Source organism: Spea bombifrons, chromosome 8 (genome assembly GCF_027358695.1).
Source record: "Spea bombifrons isolate aSpeBom1 chromosome 8, aSpeBom1.2.pri, whole genome shotgun sequence".
NCBI classification, from domain to species: Eukaryota; Metazoa; Chordata; class Amphibia; order Anura; family Pelobatidae; genus Spea; species Spea bombifrons.
In genome coordinates, this window is record NC_071094.1 from 43,411,050 (window position 1) to 43,430,960 (window position 19,911).

The following is a 19,911-nucleotide window of genomic DNA, read 5'->3' on the forward strand; positions in this document are numbered from 1 at the left end:
CATAAACTAAAGGGGTTTCCTTACCAAAAGGAGCTGCGCTTTTTATTCTAGTAACTCGTGGAGCCGGGATAGGCCGAGTAACGAGAGCATTCAGATAACGTAGTGTAAAGGGATGTGCGCAAATCCAATAACTAAAATATTACATGTGTGTATACGAGCGGGACGTGTATTCACAAACGGAAATCCGCCTCGCAATAACAAAACTAGCGCAATGCTTATATAAAGGAATGTATAATATATACATTAACAGGGGACTCATAAACATGGAGAGGCAGGACGATAGATATAATAAATAATCCGTAATATAATCTCTTCTCTCGGGTGCGTTTCACAACCACAGACTTGCTGCTCGGCGTATCCTTTAATGGAAGAATGTAGTTTTTATAATAAAGAATATTTTTTAGTTTTATATGACAGATTTCCTCTGTTTGTGAATATAGATCCCGCTCGTATACACACATGTAATATTTTAGCTGGAATGTTGGCGGGACAGAAACCACATCGGGCTCCTATCCAGTGGGGAAATGTAACGAGACAGATCGGCTAGACTAGCGTTTATATTTATTCCCAGCTGCGGCTGAACAGACGAGGCGTGGGGTCGGAGCACTTTGTTATAATTTAATTATGTACAGTATATGTTACACATCCACAGGCCATTCCGAACGGTCGCGCAGGCAGACGACGCAGTGCGGATCATCAACGGGAGACACAGAAGCGCGCGGGGTAACCAGCCTCCCGCAGTGCATGCACGCAGATGACCAATGAGGCTGCCCCCCCCCCAGAAAGCCACAATGTGGGGGAATTTCAGAGCTCCAGCCAATTAAAATACCCAGATGGCTGGCAGAGGGTTGTGGGAGTTGTACGCCAGCTCGGAAGAGGCAGGTTGATAAGACGGCTATTAATATGGAGAACGGGGCCCTGCTGATCGTTACATTCAACACGTGAAACGTTTCGTTTTAATGTGAACAGCGCTTCCCCCGCCAGTCCGTCTCTCCTTATCGTATATTTTTCCGGGGGGCAGCAGCATGCGAGGGGAGCGGGCAGACGTGACGGATATCAGAGTTTGTGGGGTATTTTACAGGAAAACAGGAGATTCAGGGCAGGCCGGTCCTCTCCTAGACCCAGAGCTATGAGGGCAGCAGCGAGAATGGTCTTCTTGGGAACGGCGAGCGGCTCAGATGGCATCACCTGCACACGAGACAGAAAGAGACACACGTGAGGAAAGAAGCAAAGAGTCAGGCCGGCCTCACTCTATCCCTCCGCGGCAGCCTGCCGGCCTCGCTCTATCCCTCCGCGGCAGCCTCCCGGCCTCGCTCTATCCCTCCGCGGCAGCCTCCCGGCCTCGCTCTATCCCTCCGCGGCAGCCTCCCGGCCTCGCTCTATCCCTCCGCGGCAGCCTCCCGGCCTCGCTCTATCTCTCCGCGGCAGCCTCCCGGCCTCGCTCTATCCCTCCGCGGCAGCCTCCCGGCCTCGCTGTGCCCACATGGGGCAGGGACAGCTTGTACATGGGGCTGTTACTTTCCCATGATGCCTTGTAGGCTTTCTAAAGGCTTTATGGTCACCTGAGAATCAGCAGCAGCTTCCTGATAGTAACCCCTACCATGTGCAGCAGCATTAACAGCCCTCTAGTGTCTCTATGCGGCTACAATACTATGTAGGAGGGCCGTGCCGGTCACTCCACTCACCCGCTCCAGTTTATGTAGACATATCAGACCATCAGAAGCCAGGTAAAAGGTGGAGTGAGCATCATACGTCCTGGAAGAGCACATGACCACGTTAACCAATCACAAAGCGACTTTATGCCACAGAGTGCCCTCTACAGAGCGTCAGCTCACCTGTACAACTCAGACTTGTCAGACCGGAAGACATAGAAGAAGAGCGAGTGCATGGGGAGGCCGGAGACGGACCAGCGGGCCTGGATGCTGCACGTCTCGGGGTGAGTCGTCAGCTTTAGGACAGAGACCCTCGTGTTGGAGAAATAAGACAAGAACAGCAACCGGGAAAGAGACAGCAGCAGCTGGTAGAGAACGAGACCCCTGCGAGACATCAACGGTACATAATGAGACCCCGGCCACAAAGTGACAGAAGATCGTAGCAGAGAGAGAGAGAGAGGGAGGGAGAGAGTGAGAGGGAGAGAGAGAGGGAGAGAGAGGGAGAGAGAGGGAGAGAGAGGGAGAGAGAGGGAGAGAGAGGGAGAGAGAGGGAGAGAGAGGGAGAGAGAGGGAGAGAGAGGGAGAGAGAGGGAGAGAGAGGGAGAGAGAGGGAGAGAGAGGGAGAGAGAGGGAGAGAGAGGGAGAGAGAGGGAGAGAGAGGGAGAGAGAGGGAGAGAGAGGGAGAGAGAGGGAGAGAGAGGGAGAGAGAGAGAGAGAGAGCGCTCCTCACCGGGTGCGTATGTGCAGCACGCTGCTAACAAACTCCACGTCCTTCCGGTACACGGAATAATCCAGATTCCGCAGCAGGAACTTCGGCAGCTGGAAGACAAACGAGAAGTAAAAGGCGTTGGGGACGTCCGGGACTCAAGAGACAGCAGCCGACCCCACAGCTTCCCCCAGGGGGAGATCACGCGGGGGTCTCTTTAGACCCCACGACCCCAGGAAACCTTACATGGAGCGGCTGGAGGCACATTTACCGCACATGAGATTTATTGGCCAAAGAGCTTACTTTCAACCTCCAAGGAAGAAAGGGTTAATTCACAGGGGACACTAGAATGCGTAGGACGGCCGGCGCGTCCCTTTAACGGGTGGACTTCCTGTAGGGTAAGTGACGAGGATGCGCGACTCACATCTTCCCGAAGCTTGGCGTGCATCAGCGCCAGGTGCTGCTCCATGTCCGGTGGGCTCCCTCCTGGCGATGGACTCGCTCGCACTTTCTCACTGAGCTGAAAAGCTAACACTCCATCCGGTCTCCCGGGAGCAGGGGGCGCCGCAGCCTGGTGGTACGGTGTCCGGCAAACCCCCGGTTCAAAGAGACTCCGGAAACAGTCTAGTTGGGCGCTGCTCAGATGCCGGTACTCTCCCCCCAGCGGGTACGCGGGATGGGGGAAGGGCCGAGGGGGAGACGGCTCCTCAGGGGGCAGCAGGTGCCCCTTATTCTGTTCTAAAACGTCGTGGAGGCCGCGCAGGGCTTTAGATCCGGCACCCAGCGGGTACGGTATCCTCGGCTTGCCGGGGGGGAGTGCACTGGAGGCTTTTGGAGGGAATGGACGCCTCTGAGGTACAGGGATCCGCTGACAGACGCTCAGTTCCGGGGACCAGGTGACATCACGGAGCTGGCAAGACACGTATGCACACATGTACACGTTAACGCCTAGCAGGACATTACAGAGCAATACATGACATGCTTAGAAGGGTTATGGAGACATATTGTTGGTGGTAGCCTATAGCTGTATACTATATACAACCTCTGACATCATACATGAGATTACTAATGACATCAGAAACTCCATCCCCATCTATTGTTGCACACGCTACCCTTTCTCTATAGGTGCAGTGCATACAGATCCTATAGGTGTGGATAGTATATAACCAGCTCAACTTACACCTCAGACAGTAAACACCCAGTCCCTATGGGCATCTATAATACCCTCTTCACCAACCCCTATTTCTACCAGAGTATATACTCTATAGAATCTCACCCTCTCTATAGGTTAATAGAAGTACCGCGTATACTGTCTCTATAAGGGACTGCCGGCACCTCGCACCCTGTCTCTATGGGGGACTGCCGGCACCTCGCACCCTGTCTCTATAGGGGACTGCCGGCACCTCGCACCCTGTCTCTATAGGGGACTGCCGGCACCTCGCACCCTGTCTCTATAAGGAAATTGAAATACCTACATACCTTCTTCCATCCCTCACTTGCCCTGCTACCCTCCCGGGGTCTCCCGGCCGCTCCCCCTGCACCGCGGACCCCGTTCCTCCATCGGCTTCCCAGTCCTGGTGCCCCTCGGAGCCTCCGCACACACAGCGCCATCCACTCTCCAGTTACGTCACGCAACGGAAAGAGCCGGTAACGGCTGCCGGACTGCACGGAAAGGCACGCCCCCCAATAGGAGGCACAGATTGAAGCCAATAGGAAAGTTAATCAGGCAAATCTGTGAACCAATAGAAGAACACTAGCGGAGAGACCGACCACGCCTTCCCTGCGCGTGAACGCCGAAACCACGTCCTGAATAAGCCAAGCGACCAATCAAAAAGCAAAGGCCCGACCCGGCTATCCAATGATTAGTGTGTATAAATAAGGCCCGCCTTAAAACGGACGAGACCAATAGGGAGCGCGCGACATCCTCACTTCCTACATTTGCGTTCCACCACTCCATGAACAGAGGCCAGCTTTCTATTGGCTGAGCTTTGCAGGCAGCCGGAAGTGAGGTATGGATGAGGTTCCTGAATAAGGAAAAGCGCACATGTCCTTCAATGACATGCGGAGGGAAGGACAGGGAGAGGACGGACGCGGGATGGGCGCCTTTACATCCTGGGGAGGGCAATAGGGGCAGATGCACCATAGTGGTAGTTTTTAGAGGAAGATGGCTCTACCTCACACATTGCCCTGTGGAGGGACAGCAGCTGGCGGGGTCACTGGGTCTCCATGTGTTATAATATCACATTGTGACAGCAGGAAGTACTCCGACGTTCAGATTGGGGCGGAATGACTTTAGATGGAGTCCAGGCAACGGCCTGCGGACCCTGCCTGCCAGAAGCAGGGACGCTCTGTCGCTATTAGTCCCGGAGAATTAAACGTTTCACTCTTTTACTTGCCGTGGGCCGGTAGAATAATAGGACGCAGGCCTTCCCCGGTTATTCCCCGGGAATGTGATTTATTGTATGAGTAATAAACGCAGCGCCATTTCTAATAGGTTGGAACATGTTTATCACATTATTAAACCCTCATTATTTGACTGCTGTAGTTTTCATTTTTGTGAAACAAAACATTTTTTCTAGAGGGGATATGATGTCATTATAAAAATACATAGGGGACAATACCGGCTGCTCTGATGACCTGTTCAGTAAAAGGGCTGCTCAAAGAACAAAACTGGAATCTACTACCCACAACGACTGTGCTATCAGATCCAATAGATAGATGTCTTTATATGTGGGTTGGAGAGTATACGGACTAGCGTGTATATAATATGAGGGATATACAGGAATATAACTGGTTATAAGGACGAGATTAATGATACTGCTGCAGAGTATATAAAATATAATATGAGGAATATACAGGATATAACGGGTTATAAGGACGGGATTAGTTATACGGCCGGAGAGTATATAATATATAATATGAGGAATATACAGGATATAACGGGTTATAAGGACGGGATTAGTTATACGGCCGGAGAGTATATAATATGTAATATGAGGAATATACAGGATATAACGGGTTATAAGGACGGGATTAGTTATACGGCCGGAGAGTATATAATATATAATATGAGGAATATACAGGGATATAACGGGTTATAAGGACGGGATTAGTTATACGGGGGGGAGAGTGTATAATATATAATATGAGGAATATACAGGATATAACGGGTTATAAGGACGGGATTAGTTATACGGCCGGAGAGTATATAATATATAATATGAGGAATATACAGGGATATAACGGGTTATAAGGACGGGATTAGTTATACGGGGGAGAGTATATAATATATAATATGAGGAATATACAGGGATATAACGGGTTATAAGGACGGGATTAGTTATACGGGGGGGAGAGTATATAATATATAATATGAGGAATATACAGGGATATAACGGGTTATAAGGACGGGATTAGTTATACGGCCGGAGAGTATATAATATATAATATGAGGAATATACAGGGATATAACGGGTTATAAGGACGGGATTAGTTATACGGCCAGAGAGTATATAATATATAATATGAGGAATATACAGGGATATAACGGGTTATAAGGACGGGATTAGTTATACGGAGGGAGAGTATATAATATATAATATGAGGAATATACAGGATATAACGGGTTATAAGGACGGGATTAGTTATACGGAGGGAGAGTATATAATATGTAATATGAGGAATATACAGGGATATAACGGGTTATAAGGACGGGATTAGTTATATGGCCGGAGAGTATATAATATGTAATATGAGGAATATACAGGGATATATGTTTCCAAAAGTACATTCTTAGATTCTTAGTGTGAAAGGTTACCCCGGAGAGGCTGAGATCTGTGGCATAAAATGGCGCTATTAGTGCATATAATTCATTTCCAGTCCTGAAATTCTCTTAACAGGACAGACAGTTAAGGTTTCTGCCCCATGGTATATGGCGGCTTTCCGATATGTATATTGCTTATTTTTTATCTGTAAACACCATTGTATCGTTTATTTGGTGAATAAAACAGTAAAGTTGGTATATATGGAATAATTTACCATCCTTAAGGCAGCCAGGGTTAAAGATCCTCTAATTTCTCTAAACCTTTTCTGCTTACTTTGAATTCTAAACATATCTGGGGACTTTCTAAATGATCTGCCCGAGACTCCTAAAATATTAACCCTTTAGTAGCCCTCATGAAAACCCGGACTTGTCATTATTTAAAGATACACTTAATTGAGTCACCTGTGTTCAAGCAGGGATATCAACCATAACATACTGGGAGCAAAAGCACCGATTGGAAGTCATATATATGATCACAGAGGGGCAGTATAGGAAGAAGGCAGCTCCAGACTGTGCGATCCTGAGAATCTACCCCTGAGACTCTGAGTTTGGGGCAAAAATCCCAGGTGTGCTTCCATTCATTCATTCATTCATTCATTCTCAATTCATTCATTCTCTTGCTAACCCATTAGTCGTTAGGAACACGTCATTCGCTTCTGTCTGTTTTAACAGAACGGCCGACACAAGATTCAATTTTTTTTCTTAAATGATCGACTTGATAAAAAAATTTAGGGCTGCAACTAACGATTATTTTAATAATCGATTAGTTGGCCGATTATTTTTTCGATTAATCGATTAATCGGATAAAAAAATGAATGTAAATTTTTCATTTATTTAAAATAATTTACTAAACAAATGATGTTAAATACAAACAGCAGAATAAAAAAACTTTGATAATACATTTCTTGTCTTTATTTCCCAACCAGCCCCCCAATATATGCACATTTGAGCCCAGGCTTGCTACGCTGCCTCCCAGACATGTCATGCTGCCCCCCCACATATGCCACGCTGCCTCCCACATATGCCACTCCACGCTGCCTCCCACATATGCCACTCCACGCTGCCTCCCACATCTGCCACGCTGCCTCCCACATCTGCCACTCCACGCTGCCTCCCACATATACCACACCACGCTGCCTCCCACATCTGCCACTCCACGCTGCCTCCCACATCTGCCACTCCACGCTGCCTCCCACATCTGCCACTCCACTCTACCCCCCACATGCCACTGTGCCTGATACGCCTTATACCCCCTGAAACACCACTCCATCCTCCCCAGACATGCCACCCTGCCCCCCCACATATGCCACGCCACGCTGCCTCCCACATCTGCCACTCCGCCTCCCACATCTGCCACTCCACGCTGCCTCCCACATCTGCCACTCCACGCTGCCTCCCACATCTGCCACTGTGCCTGATACGCCTTATATCCCCTGATACCCCACTCCATCCTCCCCAGACATGCCACCCTGCCTCCCAGACATGCCACTTCTCTACCCCCAGATATGCCACTCTACCCCCAGATATGCCTTATACACCCTGATACACCACTCCGTCCTCCCCAGACATGCCACATTGCCCTCCCCACATATGCCTTATATACTGTATATGCCTTATACCCCCAGATATGTCACTTCACTGCCCCCAGGATTTAGATTCCCCTAAATTAACCCTAAACTCCCCATTAACCATAACTGCCCCTAAATTAACCCTTAACACCCCCCTTAACCACAGCATCCCCTAAATTAACCCTAAAGACCCCATCAACCACAGCATCCCCTAAATTAACCCTAAACACACCATTAACCACAACTGCCTCAAATTAACCCCAAACACCCCATTAACCACAGCTGCTCCTAAATTAACCCTAAACACCCTATTAACATAACTGCCCCTAAATTAACCCTAAACACCCAATTAACCATATCTGCCCCTAAATTAACCCTAAACACCCCACTAACCATAACTGCCCCTAAATTAACCCCCACCTCCCCTAACTTTCAGTAGCCCAAATATATATATATATATATATATATATATATATATATATATATTACATACATATATACAGTAGTTTGGGGTAGCCGTATTAGTCCAGTGTATACGAATGCAAAAAAACAGAATGTTGCAGAATCTTGTAATACCTTTTTTATTGGACTAACAGTATTTAAAATAATAGACGAGCTTTCGGGAGTCCTCCCTTTGTCAAGTCAAAAGCATTACACACACATACATATACATATATATACATATATATATATATACACACACATTATATATATATATATACATATATACATATACTTACAGTTAGATGAGTGTCACAGCCATGTGGTTCTGGCCTGGAGAAGGAAGGGGCGGGGCCAGTTGTCACAGTGATTACAGGCAGGGGGAGTAAGTAGGAGCTGCTGCTGTGAGACGGTGAGTCAGACTAAACGGATTATATAATGAGGGGGATTTTTCAGAGCGTTTGCTCTGAAAAACCCTCATTTTATAATCGATAATAATCGATTCAACTAATCGATAATGAAATTCGTTGCCAACGAATTTCATTATCGATTATTATCGATTTTATCGATTAGTTGTTGCAGCCCTAAAAAAATTAAAAAAAACTTTCCAAGATAATTATTTTATAGAATCTTTTTTTTTTGGCTCTCGGACTGTAAAATTCAGTAAGATTAGAACCAATCACATGAAAGGAATCCAAATATTTTTCCTGCAGGATTCCGTAGTTCGGTTACTTTTTCTCATAGCTCTTTTTATGCGATTTTTTTTTTAAATGGATAAAAGCTATTTATTTCGCCTGGATTAAAATAAAGGGGAATGTATGAAAACGATGTGTGTTACTACTGATCATGAATAAAAGGGTACGTGTCATGTGACCATTTCAGACTCTTTCCATCTTAAGAGAAAGTTAAATTATCACCTTAAAGTTACATTCTGTTTTTGTTCAGAGACAGCTCTGTAAATTTTGCTAAATTAATCATTTCCTTGATGGTAGAAAAACGAGATGAAATGAAATAAGTAAAATAAACGTTGTTTGTTAAATGTTGCGTTGCTCGGAACGTATCCCGTATATAGAATGTAGGCAGCAATCCGCTATTCAACAATCCTTCTTTTATGGAACACGCCAAACGGTGTTAAAGGTTTCATTTTACGGTAAAACCCCCCCAAAAAACTACATCCTTTATGAAATGTGTAATATGTATAACATGACTGCCGTGCATTGAATGCACAGCCTATTGTGTTGAACGGATGCAATGTAAGCATCTAGAACACGTAAACATGTTTTTTTTTTAATGATTTAATCTTTTTTACCATGTATAGGCGGCTTTAGCGCTGGTGCAGAGCGGGTCCTGCTTTTGGGTCCTCTATGGTGGGATAGCAACTAAAAACGATGCCCCCCCCCACACACACACACTAAAAACACGCAATTCAGCCCTATGTTCTCCACGTATGACCTCCCATAATGCATGATGACAGAACGCTATGGCGGGACCGTTCAGCATCCCCTAACCTCTTGCGGAAACGGATTATAGACTCGGTGGAAGCGGACACTGTCCCTCTTTGTGCGTTTCATTGATGCTAAGTAACCGCATCCGCCTCCCGTGCCGTCCCTCCTCAATATTTTGATTAATTTCCTCCAGCAATACTTTAAAACAAAGACTCGATTGACACAAAACAGAAAGCACAAGACCAGCTTTGCCTGTCCCGTTCGCCGCGTCTTTCCGATCGAAGAGCTGCAGGAAAGCCGGGCCTGGAATGGGACGAGTAATCCTCAGATCTTGAAGGCTTTTACACTTTAAACTCGCGACATAAGGAAGTCCAAAAACAACCAAAAGAACTCGGAGTGCAAAAGAATAAAAGTTTATTTTGCGTTAAAAATAAGTGGTAGAATATAAAAAGTGCGGTAGTGCCAGGCAGGCGTCATGGTCGTCTTGGTTTCTTGGTGGCCGTTCTCTCACCAAGGGCGCGTTCCCCGAAGTTCCTGCTTCCTTCTCACCCACTGGGCATTCATCACCGTCCCCAACACGGTCCAGGAATGCCGGTCCCAAGGAGATTTAACGTCCGAGACGCTCCGCTCCCCAACGGGACTCCCCGAAGCTCCCATCGTCTCCAGTCCTGGCTGAACTCTCAGCGGCGGCTCAGAATTCCGGTGGACAGACTGGGACGGCTGGTGGCTTTGAGGAAGTTCAACCGAATGAGCAGAACTCTCAGGAGGAGCCCCTCCACGCGCCCTGTGAAGGCAAGTCAGGACAATAAGCAACATGGAGGACCCAGGTTCACACATCACCGAAGATGCGTCCGTCCCTCTCACCGCGTAGACACAAATCAGGCCAGGAAAGAGGGAAAGAAGCCGAAGGGCAAATCTTCAGGGTACAGACCGGTCATACAGAAGGCGCTTAAGGGTTATAGGTTTCGGTGTAGAGGAACGTATGGGCTGGGGTCGGTTAATGCGCAATATATGGTCAATATATTATCTATAGACTGCTTGCAAACGTATAGGTGGAGGGCTGTTCCACACGGATGGGTTTTCTCCCTCTGTGTTATATTATTCTCACCTGTTTTCTGCTTCTGCGGGTTTTTCTTTTTCAGCTGTAATGAGAAAAAAACCCAAAAATTAGCCAAGACCAGCATTCACAGGTACGGTGTCCATCTTACAGGGAGGACGGGGGGATAGAGATGGGAATAAAAAAGATGGCGTTCGAGAGGACAGAGGAGGGAGACGGCAGGATAGACGGCGGGCGAGAGGTTTGGAGGCGGTATGTAGGATGAATGTTGGGGTGCAGTATTAGACAGGCGAGAAAGAGGATGAGGTTGTTCTGGATTCAGCCTCCAGGACAAACAGAAAGGAAGAGGTTAAACTGATGGCAGATGGGCCGGTTACCCCTTCATTAAACAGATTATTTACAGCTGGTAAATACCCCCCCTGGTCTGTACTTACCCAAAGGCTGCCCCCTGGTGATGAGAGGGGGGCTGCAGTGTCGGCTGTAGCTGCTCCTCTGAGCCATCAGCCCGCGAGACAGGTTCCCGTCCCTGAGAGCGCGAGAGACACAGAGAGAGACCGAGGGGCAGAGAGGTTCGAGATGGAGCGGGATGGGAGCAGTAGGAATGTGGAGAGCGGAGGGGAGCGAATGATGAAGCAAAACAAAAAACCGGTAAGGAGGTCAGAAAAAAAAAACCAAAATGATGGAGACGACAACATGACGAACCTCAAGATAATCCTTCCACATCCACCTGTACTCGCTGGTCCTAAACATTCCTCCTCCCCGAGTCCTGCTTCCTCTATATGTGTATAATATATATATCTATCTAATGTCTGCTTTCTGGGGTCCAACTGCAGGACCCTCCAACGGAGTCTTTAATCGCCTCCTGTAACCGCCCTGGTCTCTGTTTAATACCGTTCCCTCTGGGTTCAGATACGCTGTATCACTCCAGATCCATTTCACCTGCCACCATTTTTGGGGCTTCCATTATTCAGACCTTCTCACTTACTTCAGAACTAAAACATTGGCGGCCACACGCTGCTAAATCAATAACTTAATATATTCAGTTTTCGGGCAGAGTAAGAGCCCCCTAACCCCATATCCATCCTGTAACGACGGACCTTTCCTCACAATCCACTTCCCTGCCCCGGATATCCCGGTAACCCCCTATACATAACCCGCACACGTATAATACCCCCATTCTGTATTGGTTTCTTGCCCCTACCCCCTTCTCAGCATTTAATAAACAATTATTTTTTTTAAAATAACAATACCCTTTTGGTCAAAAAATCCACAATACAAGAAAAGTTTGATCAGCCTGCACCTTTATTAGAAACATTCCCCGGTCAGTCAATGAAATAATTAATAAACAGGAGGGGGGCCGCAAGTTATAAAGAGTCATCATAAAAAAAGTATTGCACGACTCTCTAGAACTGAGAGGATTTTTTCCTCCCCGTGAATTGTAGGCGTGGGGAGGGGGGGTGCTGATGTCGGGTTATGTGGGCCAGAGAACCAGGTTGTTCTGCCGAACGGGCGGCCATCGTCTTCTGCTCACAGTAACAGCCCGCGGCGCGAGGAAGAGGAGGATTTATTAGAAGAACGAAGGCATTTATAACACTTTCGGGTTCAGAAGAAATGGAAAAATAGAGAAAGCGGTAAAAAAAGAGTCCGTGTTAATGGTGAATGCTTTGAGGACGGGTCAGGGAACTGGCGGAGAAAGACAGATAAAGAGAAAAGAGAAAAAAAGGAGATAAAGTGACAGGTAAAAGGAAGAGCCTCCTGTTATGAGGCGACACAAGCAGGTGCTACCTGATCATACCCCACCGGCCCCCATAAAGCACGTCTGGCCCTCTACACATCAGATTGAGCTTGGACTATTGTATCCATGGCCCTGACCCTTTTTGTTCACCTGTCTGTCCTTCAAACCCTACCTGGTTCTCCTCCTGCGGGAAGCGTCCTCGTGGTCGCCGTTGGCCGCCCTGTGGAGGGAGTGAGGGCGACAGACTCTAAGGGACTTCACAAAGTCGCCTTCGCCCGGAAGCGGCCGAGAAGAGGCCCGCGTAGGAGAGGAACCGAGGCTGCTGGCGCGATTAAGCGTGGATTGTGCTTGGCTGAATGGCCATGGAAGACCTTCCTCTTGCTTTAGAACTGAAAGAGAAAGCGAGATCCCCACTTACACCGATTTGTCCTCCCCAGACGTGTCCGTCCCTAGTTTTTAACCCACTCTTCACTTCCTCCCACCACGAAAGCCCATAGTTCTTACAGTCTCTCTCTGACAGCGAGTACGGTTTTATATCTCCCTCCGTCCTTTTGGATGGTAGCTTCCTTACTGGGGCTGTAAAAACAAAAAGATCATCATGGTATTAGAACCCAGTAAATTTCTACTTCATTCATTCATTCACTCACACTCCACTAGCTCCACTCATTCCAACTCGCCCATTCATGTCATTGAAAATCATGATGCAAATGCAGATAAAAACTAAGATGAAGACTAAATAAAATGGCAAGGATGACAATGTTGACTCACTAGGATGGAGAAGAGACTGCAGGAGCCTTTAACGCTGTTTACATGAATACGTGACGACGAGAGCCAAGCTAAATAAATGCCAGGAAAGTTTGTACCAAGGCATGATGAGTGGGAGAACTTAGACCCCAGCTAGAGCGAGGTCTCCAGTCCTTTCCAATGGAGACAACACTGATGATAGAGATCGTTCAGGAAGACTGCATGGGGAACGCGAGAGACAGCGAGACGCACGGCGAAGGAATGAGATGATGGGACTTACTGGCCGATCATGAAATTTACAGAACTATTGAGGTAATAAAGACCCCCCTTTTCAACATCAAACGCACGACAAACATCCATCCAGGGTGAGGGCATTTAAACGAAGGGCAGAACAAAACCGTACCTAGGAAAAGAAGGATCATTTTGACCCAACCCATGGAGAACAGAGGTAGGTGGGAGAGGGGTAAAGGGGCAGGGGGGCATCTTGTGAGTAGGGGTGAGGACCACCTGAGTAAGACTTAGATGTTTTATACTGTCATATACTCTACAGCTTATTACATGGTGGAGGAAGGAACTCTACAGATCGAAACATAATGCTGAGCGGGGAGCAAAATAATCCCCTTTTATACATTCAGGGGTCCCTTTTTCACACTCATTTTATCATCCACCCTTCATATACCTTTTAATGTATAGAGAGCGGACAATTTAATGATGTTAAACCTTGGCATGGAGAGCCCACCACCCATCCCTGCGTCTGACTGTGCGTTTAAAAATATAAAGTAAATAAAAAGGACCAGAAAGCCCCAAACTTGTGTCTGAGAAATAAGCATATTTCACACTGAACGCCTGCAACATCGTATAAATATATAAAAAAACAATTAAAAACGCAAAAAATGTATTGCGACAAATATGCTCCCCAGTCTGGGTGCGATACAGAGACCCCCCGCTAAATAAAACCCCAAAACAGAAAAGCTCTAAAGGCAAAGATAGGGACATTCGGGAGAAAAGGGCTGGATAAGAGGTTGTAGGGGGCAGTTAGGAAGGTGCGGGGTCCGGGGGTCTCTTACTGTCCGGTTAGCGGGAGATCTTCAACCTCCGAGTCATGAAGCATCAGCTGCTGGGGGTCAGGAGGGGGCAGGAAGGGTTATAAAAAGAATGGGTCATTTTGGGCACTTTCCTCCTACGCAGTCACTTTTCCTGGGACAGTCTCTTGGATCTTTTCTGTTATTACCGCTACACAGTGCTGTCTCTTTAACCCATTAGACATGTCACTTTGCTGCTATACATGGCTGTCCATTTAACCCATTAAAAATGTCACGGTCACAAGGTCACCTTTCCAGGGCAAGGCCCTTGAATTATGTCAATGGGTCCCTTAGCTGCTCTACAGGACTGTCTCTTATCTACCATACATGTCACTTATTAGGTCTCTTTGCTCTTCTACTTGACTGTCCCTTTAATTCATTTGACATGTCTCTGTAACAAGGTCACTTTCCTGCTATACAGAACTTTAACCCATTCAGCTTCTCTTAATATTAAATTAGCATTACGTCGTTAAATGATTTGCTTTCTGGTTTCGCCGGTCGGTCAGTTTTAGGGTCGGATAAACGTTACCTCTGTGATCTCTGAAGAAACCTTCAAACACCACAAAATTGTTAACCTGAAAACAAGAGAACAGATGCCTTAAAATCATTTCTCTGATTATACCCCCTACGCCTAGAGGCCATCTGCCTTCTAGGCCCTTCTAGAATACGTCTATCTACCTGCGGGATTGTGGAGCGGAGGTTATAATGCTTCCTCAGGAAGGACAGGAATTTTTCGGACGGCCGGTCAATGGCAAGATGCTGAGGTTCTACCTGCTCCACCTGCCGGAAGGAGAGAAATCCAGAATAACGCTAGCAAAAGGTATAAAGAGAGCGAGACGGTCCCAATAAGGGTTAAAACAGACCACAGAGATCCGGATATCATATACAAGGAGGTTACCCTTAACATGTGGCCGAAGAGCTCTTTCCCAAATCCATGGCGTTGAAGGGATTCGTGAATATAGAAGTCTAGGATACACAGGGGCTCTGCTTCTATATGGGATCCTGAGTGGTCCTGAAGAGGGGATAACCTTATTAATATAAGTGAAGGGAGCAGTAAAGCTTCCAGGTCAACCAGTCAGTAAATACGGAGCAATCCGTTATAAATTAATGACTCACGTTAAACAATACGGACAGATATCTAAAGACGCAGGGCCGGCCGAAGACTTAACGCCGCCTGGGGCGAAGTTTAAAACGCCGAGGGGGGGGGCGGCATTTTAAACTTCGCCGACGCCATTATCTACCCCCCCCCCGGTACTTACCTTTAAACAGTCCTGCGGCGAGTCTCCCTGCTCTGCCACGGTGCCGGCTTGTAATGCTGAGCGCCGGAAATTGACGTCACTTCCGGCGCTCTGCATTACAAGCCGGCACCGGGACCGAACAGGGAGACTCGCCGCAGAGGAGAGAGAGAGAGGGGCGCCGAGCGGGTAAGCGAAAACCACTCGGTGCCCCTCTCTCTCCTCCGCTTCAAAAAAAAAAGCGCTTGGGGCGGCAAAGTGCCGCCCCTTCTAAAGTGCCGCCTGGGGCAATTGCCCCAGTCTGCCCCATTATAGGGCCGGCCCTGTAAAGACGTATCAAGCTAGAGACATGCGGATAATGAAAATGGCAATAATGCAATAATGTGCAATAATGGGGCTGCCATCAGAGCCAGTACAGCTGTGTGGGGGGTCCAGCCTCTGGGGGGGTCCCTTTTTCACACTCATTTTCTCACCAATACAAAGAGCTTTTTGTATCCAACCTTCAGGAAACCGATCACAGCTCCTCGTCCAGCTCTGAGAATAAGAGGACAAAAAAAGAAAGACAGAATAAATCTTCAAGCGTTTGGCAAAGATTACGCGTCGGCGATTGAAGTGTCTGAAAACGGGGGAACGACGGCAAATAAAGGGGGACGCACGTATGTGTGCATTGGTGACAAGAAGAGGGGTGACAAAAAGGCAACAATCTCAGCTGAGAAAGGCATCTTTGCAGGAGCTCACGTTTTTGGGGTGCAGTCTTTCAGGATATAGAGGTGATGCTTGTTACTCTGCATGCGCGAGGCACTGGTTATTGGAGCAGGTAACCTCTGGGCCTGAAAAAAAAGGAAAAGAATCAGTCCACGGAAAGCTTTGCAGAGGGGAGGACAAAATATTAGCGCCAAGGGGCGAAGTGCAGGCGGAATAGGGGGTCCTCAGGACCCCCATTTATCAGAATATTGAGGATGAATGGAATCCTTGTATAAAGCGCGCATTCCTCTAGTGGTCACTTTGGGGTACTACATGAAGCATTATGATTCCCATACAAACAAACCTGGTGACACCTTGTGTCCACAAAGTGCATTGCAGGATATAATACAATATAATACAATAAGGCAGCTTTCTCCCATCTATATACTGTATATTTATGAAAGAGAATATAAAAGCCCCTCCGCAAGCTTTAGGTCCTATCAGTTTACCCTCACCTTGCCATATGTCCCCAAAACGTATAACTGGTCTAGTGCACGCGCGGACCACACAGTTAAACTTGCGTACCTTGGCGGACAGCTTCCCGATCTCGTCTATGACGGCGGTAATTTGCTTCTGAGCCTCAGAGCTGAGAAAAGAGAGAATGTCAGAGTGCCTGTCACCGCGCGCACCGTCAGAGCGCCTGTCACCGCGCGCACCGTCAGAGCGCCTGTCACCGCGCGCACCGTCAGAGCGCCTGTCACCGCGCGCACCGTCAGAGCGCCTGTCACCGCGCGCACCGTCAGAGCGCCTGTCACTGCGCGCACCGTCAGAGCGCCTGACACCGTGCGCACCGTCACATCCGGAAATGTACAGCGGTGTGCGGGAGTACAAATATATTTTACATATATATTAAAAAAATGGAATTCAAATATATCCAATCAAAATCAAGGCTATCAATCTAGTAGAATTTATTATAAGCGCGCGTGGAACGCTTCCAGCGCTGCCTAATAAATCATTATTACCATTTTATTATTACGTTTTATAATTATTTTATTATTATATCTGTATTAATTTTATTCATTATTCGAGTAATTTATTTTTTATAATTATATTTTCATTCTTATTTTATTTGTATTTATTTTTATTCATTATTTTATCATAATTTATTATAATATTTTTTTTATTTTCATTAATATTCTCTCATTATTTTAATTGTATTTATTTTTATTAATGATCATTATGCTTTTATCATATTATTCTATTTTCATTTATTTTATTCTTTATTTATATAGCGCTAACAATTCCCGCAGCGATTCTTACAGTCCCTACATTCAAAGGGTCTGACGAGACTAGAACCGACAGACTGAGGAACTGATTTGGCTGGTGAGCTGACGCTCTAGACACAACTTCCTTTTGGGTTGAAATCCATATATTTCTTTAGAGGCTGCTCTCTGTGTAACAGAGGCCGCCGCTGCCGCCTGTGCTGTTGGGCTGAATACATAATATTTTTCTGTAAATAGTTATTAGTGAATAAATCTGTTGCCTAAACCACTAAGGTTCTGAAGGTAAGAATCAGGGTTTCTTAATAAGACTTTAAAAAGTGTAAATCTGAAGGCACGTGATGCTGGACGTCATAGTCTAATACTAGAGGGCCAGAGACTTAGGTCTAATTAAGGAGGTTTTACTTTACTGAGTAGGTGGTAGATAAGTGGATCCACCTCCCAGCAGAAGCGGTAGAGGCTATACAGTGAGGTTATTAAACATGCATGGGATAGGCATACGGCTCCTGAATCTAAGACGAGACCAACGACTGATTAAGGTTTGAGTCTTTAAAGCAGGGGAAACAGGCGACTAGACGGGGGCCGATCTGCCGTCAGGTTCTGGGTGTCTCTACGTACCTGGAGACCAGCGGCCGCCGCTGCGGGATGAGCGAGGAGTCCAGTTTGGTGATGGGCTCCAGGAATATTTTGTGGACGTCAAAATCAAACTCCATGGCTGGAACGGGTCAGTGATGTGCAGAAAGCGTGGAGCGTTAACCCTGCAGGAATGAGCGGCTGCGTGGGAATGTGCGTGTGCGAGGGAATGTGCGTGTGCGTGGGAATGTGCGTGTGCGAGGGAATGTGCGTGTGCGGGGAAAGCGAGCAGTGTTACGGTGTCTGCTGTGTGTCACTTTGCGGGTCTGCTGTACCAGCGGTCACTGCGCGCTTCCTGCGTGTGTTGTGTTTATTGTTGCGCATCCGGGGCTCTGGGTACCGTGTATATACGTTACTGTATGGCATATATATAGCGCTTAGCGATCACATACATATAGATTTAGCACATGCTGGGGTCCTGTGATGACATGTATGTAGTCTGACCAGATGTGCAGTTAATGTATACGGGCTATACATACCAGTACGTATATAATGTGTATAGAGCTGCTATATGTGTACCGAGCCGTGCGCTGGGTGCGTAAACAGTGACCGCATTGCTTTTATGCTAGTATACTCCGTGCCCTAGTGTACCGTGCGCGCTCCCGCTGCCACCTCCGCACTGACGACCGCCTTCTCTGTCTGCCCGGTGCGCGCTCACGAGACAATAGGTACCGGCTCGACACAGGGATTTGTGAGGGTGGGCGCGCCCCTGTGACATCATTTCCCTCCAATCAGTGAGGGAGCGGTCGCTTCCCTTGGCAACGGCTCTCCTAGAAACAGAAAGCCGCTATCGGTGATTGGCTGGAATCGAGAAAGAGGCGGTGAAGGGATGCCGCTTCAGATCACGCCCCTTTCCGAATCTCTGCAGCGGCTTGCAGACGCGTAGTCACGCCCCTTTTTTGATACGCCCTTAGCAACAGAAAACCCATATAGTAAATACGACTGTGGGGCTCCGCAGCGACAGGATAGGCCTTCCTTAGCAACCTATATAGTCTCTTAGCAACGTGCGAGCTCCACCCTTTTAGGTAAAATTACTGGGAGCCATATGGAGAAATTAAGTAATTAAAGCGATAAATACAACCATTTCCCTTCACAGCACAAAGTTTGATGAATTCATTTATTTGCTCATAAAAATGGCATTTTTAGCTAAATGTAAATAACCCATGAGCCCTGGACAAACTATAGCCTGTTTTATTGTCTTATGAAATGGCTGTAGGGGCCACAAGCTTCCGTGAGCCTCGTCATGGAGACCGGATAAGGATTTGTCCTAAAATGGCCGAATGTCCTGATTTGCTCCACACTGAGACCTCTGTACAGGAGGGAAGTTTATTTAAAAAGATGAGAAACGTTGGAACAGGAGATCGGAATCTATCACTAGAGGGTTAGAGGCCGAAATAGAACGGAAGGAAGTTTTACATTAAGGGGGAACGTAGTAGATAAGTGGAACAGCCTCCCAGTCGAATTGGTAGAGGCTAATACAGTGACGAAATGTATGGGATAGACATATTGAGTCTTTACAGCAGGAGAACTGGGTGACGAGTTGGGCTGATCTGCTCTCCATACTTTCCAAACTTCATTCAAACTTCTGACCCTGATCTGCAGAGCCCTTACACCCCCCACACCTCTCTACCCTCTCCATTCCTCTAACAACCTTCACCTATCGTCATTACCCCTTCCTACACTCCCGTATTCAGGATTTGCACTGTGCTGCGCCCCCTCTCTCTCTGGAACTTTCCCCCTCGCACCCTGCTGCGCTCTCTCTCTCTCTCTGGAACTTTCCCCCTCGCACCCTGCTGCGCTCTCTCTCTCTCTGGAATTCTCTCCCT

The 19,911-nt window shown here is 47.2% G+C and overlaps 2 protein-coding genes across 4 annotated transcripts; both read right to left on the bottom strand.

Moving 5' to 3' along the window:
* Positions 1-597: 597 nt before the first annotated feature.
* On the bottom strand, positions 598-4,041 carry C8H6orf136 (chromosome 8 C6orf136 homolog). Its single transcript, XM_053473067.1, has 6 exons — positions 3,838-4,041; positions 2,783-3,268; positions 2,383-2,471; positions 1,836-2,036; positions 1,686-1,755; positions 598-1,188 (listed from the first exon to the last, which is right to left on the bottom strand). The coding sequence occupies exons 1-6, from the start codon at positions 3,967-3,969 to the stop codon at positions 1,057-1,059; spliced, it is 1,110 nt and encodes a 369-aa protein (XP_053329042.1). The 5' UTR covers positions 3,970-4,041; the 3' UTR covers positions 598-1,056.
* Positions 4,042-10,032: 5,991 nt separating this feature from the next.
* Positions 10,033-18,792, bottom strand: ATAT1 (alpha tubulin acetyltransferase 1). Of its 3 annotated transcripts, XM_053473787.1 has the most exons (13): positions 18,565-18,792; positions 18,071-18,210; positions 16,758-16,818; positions 16,227-16,318; positions 15,962-16,022; positions 15,152-15,265; positions 14,932-15,033; positions 14,783-14,828; positions 12,932-13,003; positions 12,600-12,816; positions 11,127-11,218; positions 10,744-10,777; positions 10,033-10,419 (listed from the first exon to the last, which is right to left on the bottom strand). In XM_053473787.1, the coding sequence occupies exons 2-13, from the start codon at positions 18,163-18,165 to the stop codon at positions 10,143-10,145; spliced, it is 1,263 nt and encodes a 420-aa protein (XP_053329762.1). In that variant the 5' UTR covers positions 18,166-18,210; positions 18,565-18,792; the 3' UTR covers positions 10,033-10,142. The 3 variants fall into 3 exon arrangements, with proteins under 3 accessions (XP_053329762.1, XP_053329763.1, XP_053329764.1); XM_053473788.1 differs by lacking the exons at positions 10,033-10,419; positions 10,744-10,777; positions 11,127-11,218 and adding an exon at positions 11,977-12,285; XM_053473789.1 differs by lacking the exons at positions 10,033-10,419; positions 10,744-10,777; positions 11,127-11,218 and adding an exon at positions 12,151-12,375.
* Between the last annotated feature and the right edge of the window lie 1,119 nt (positions 18,793-19,911).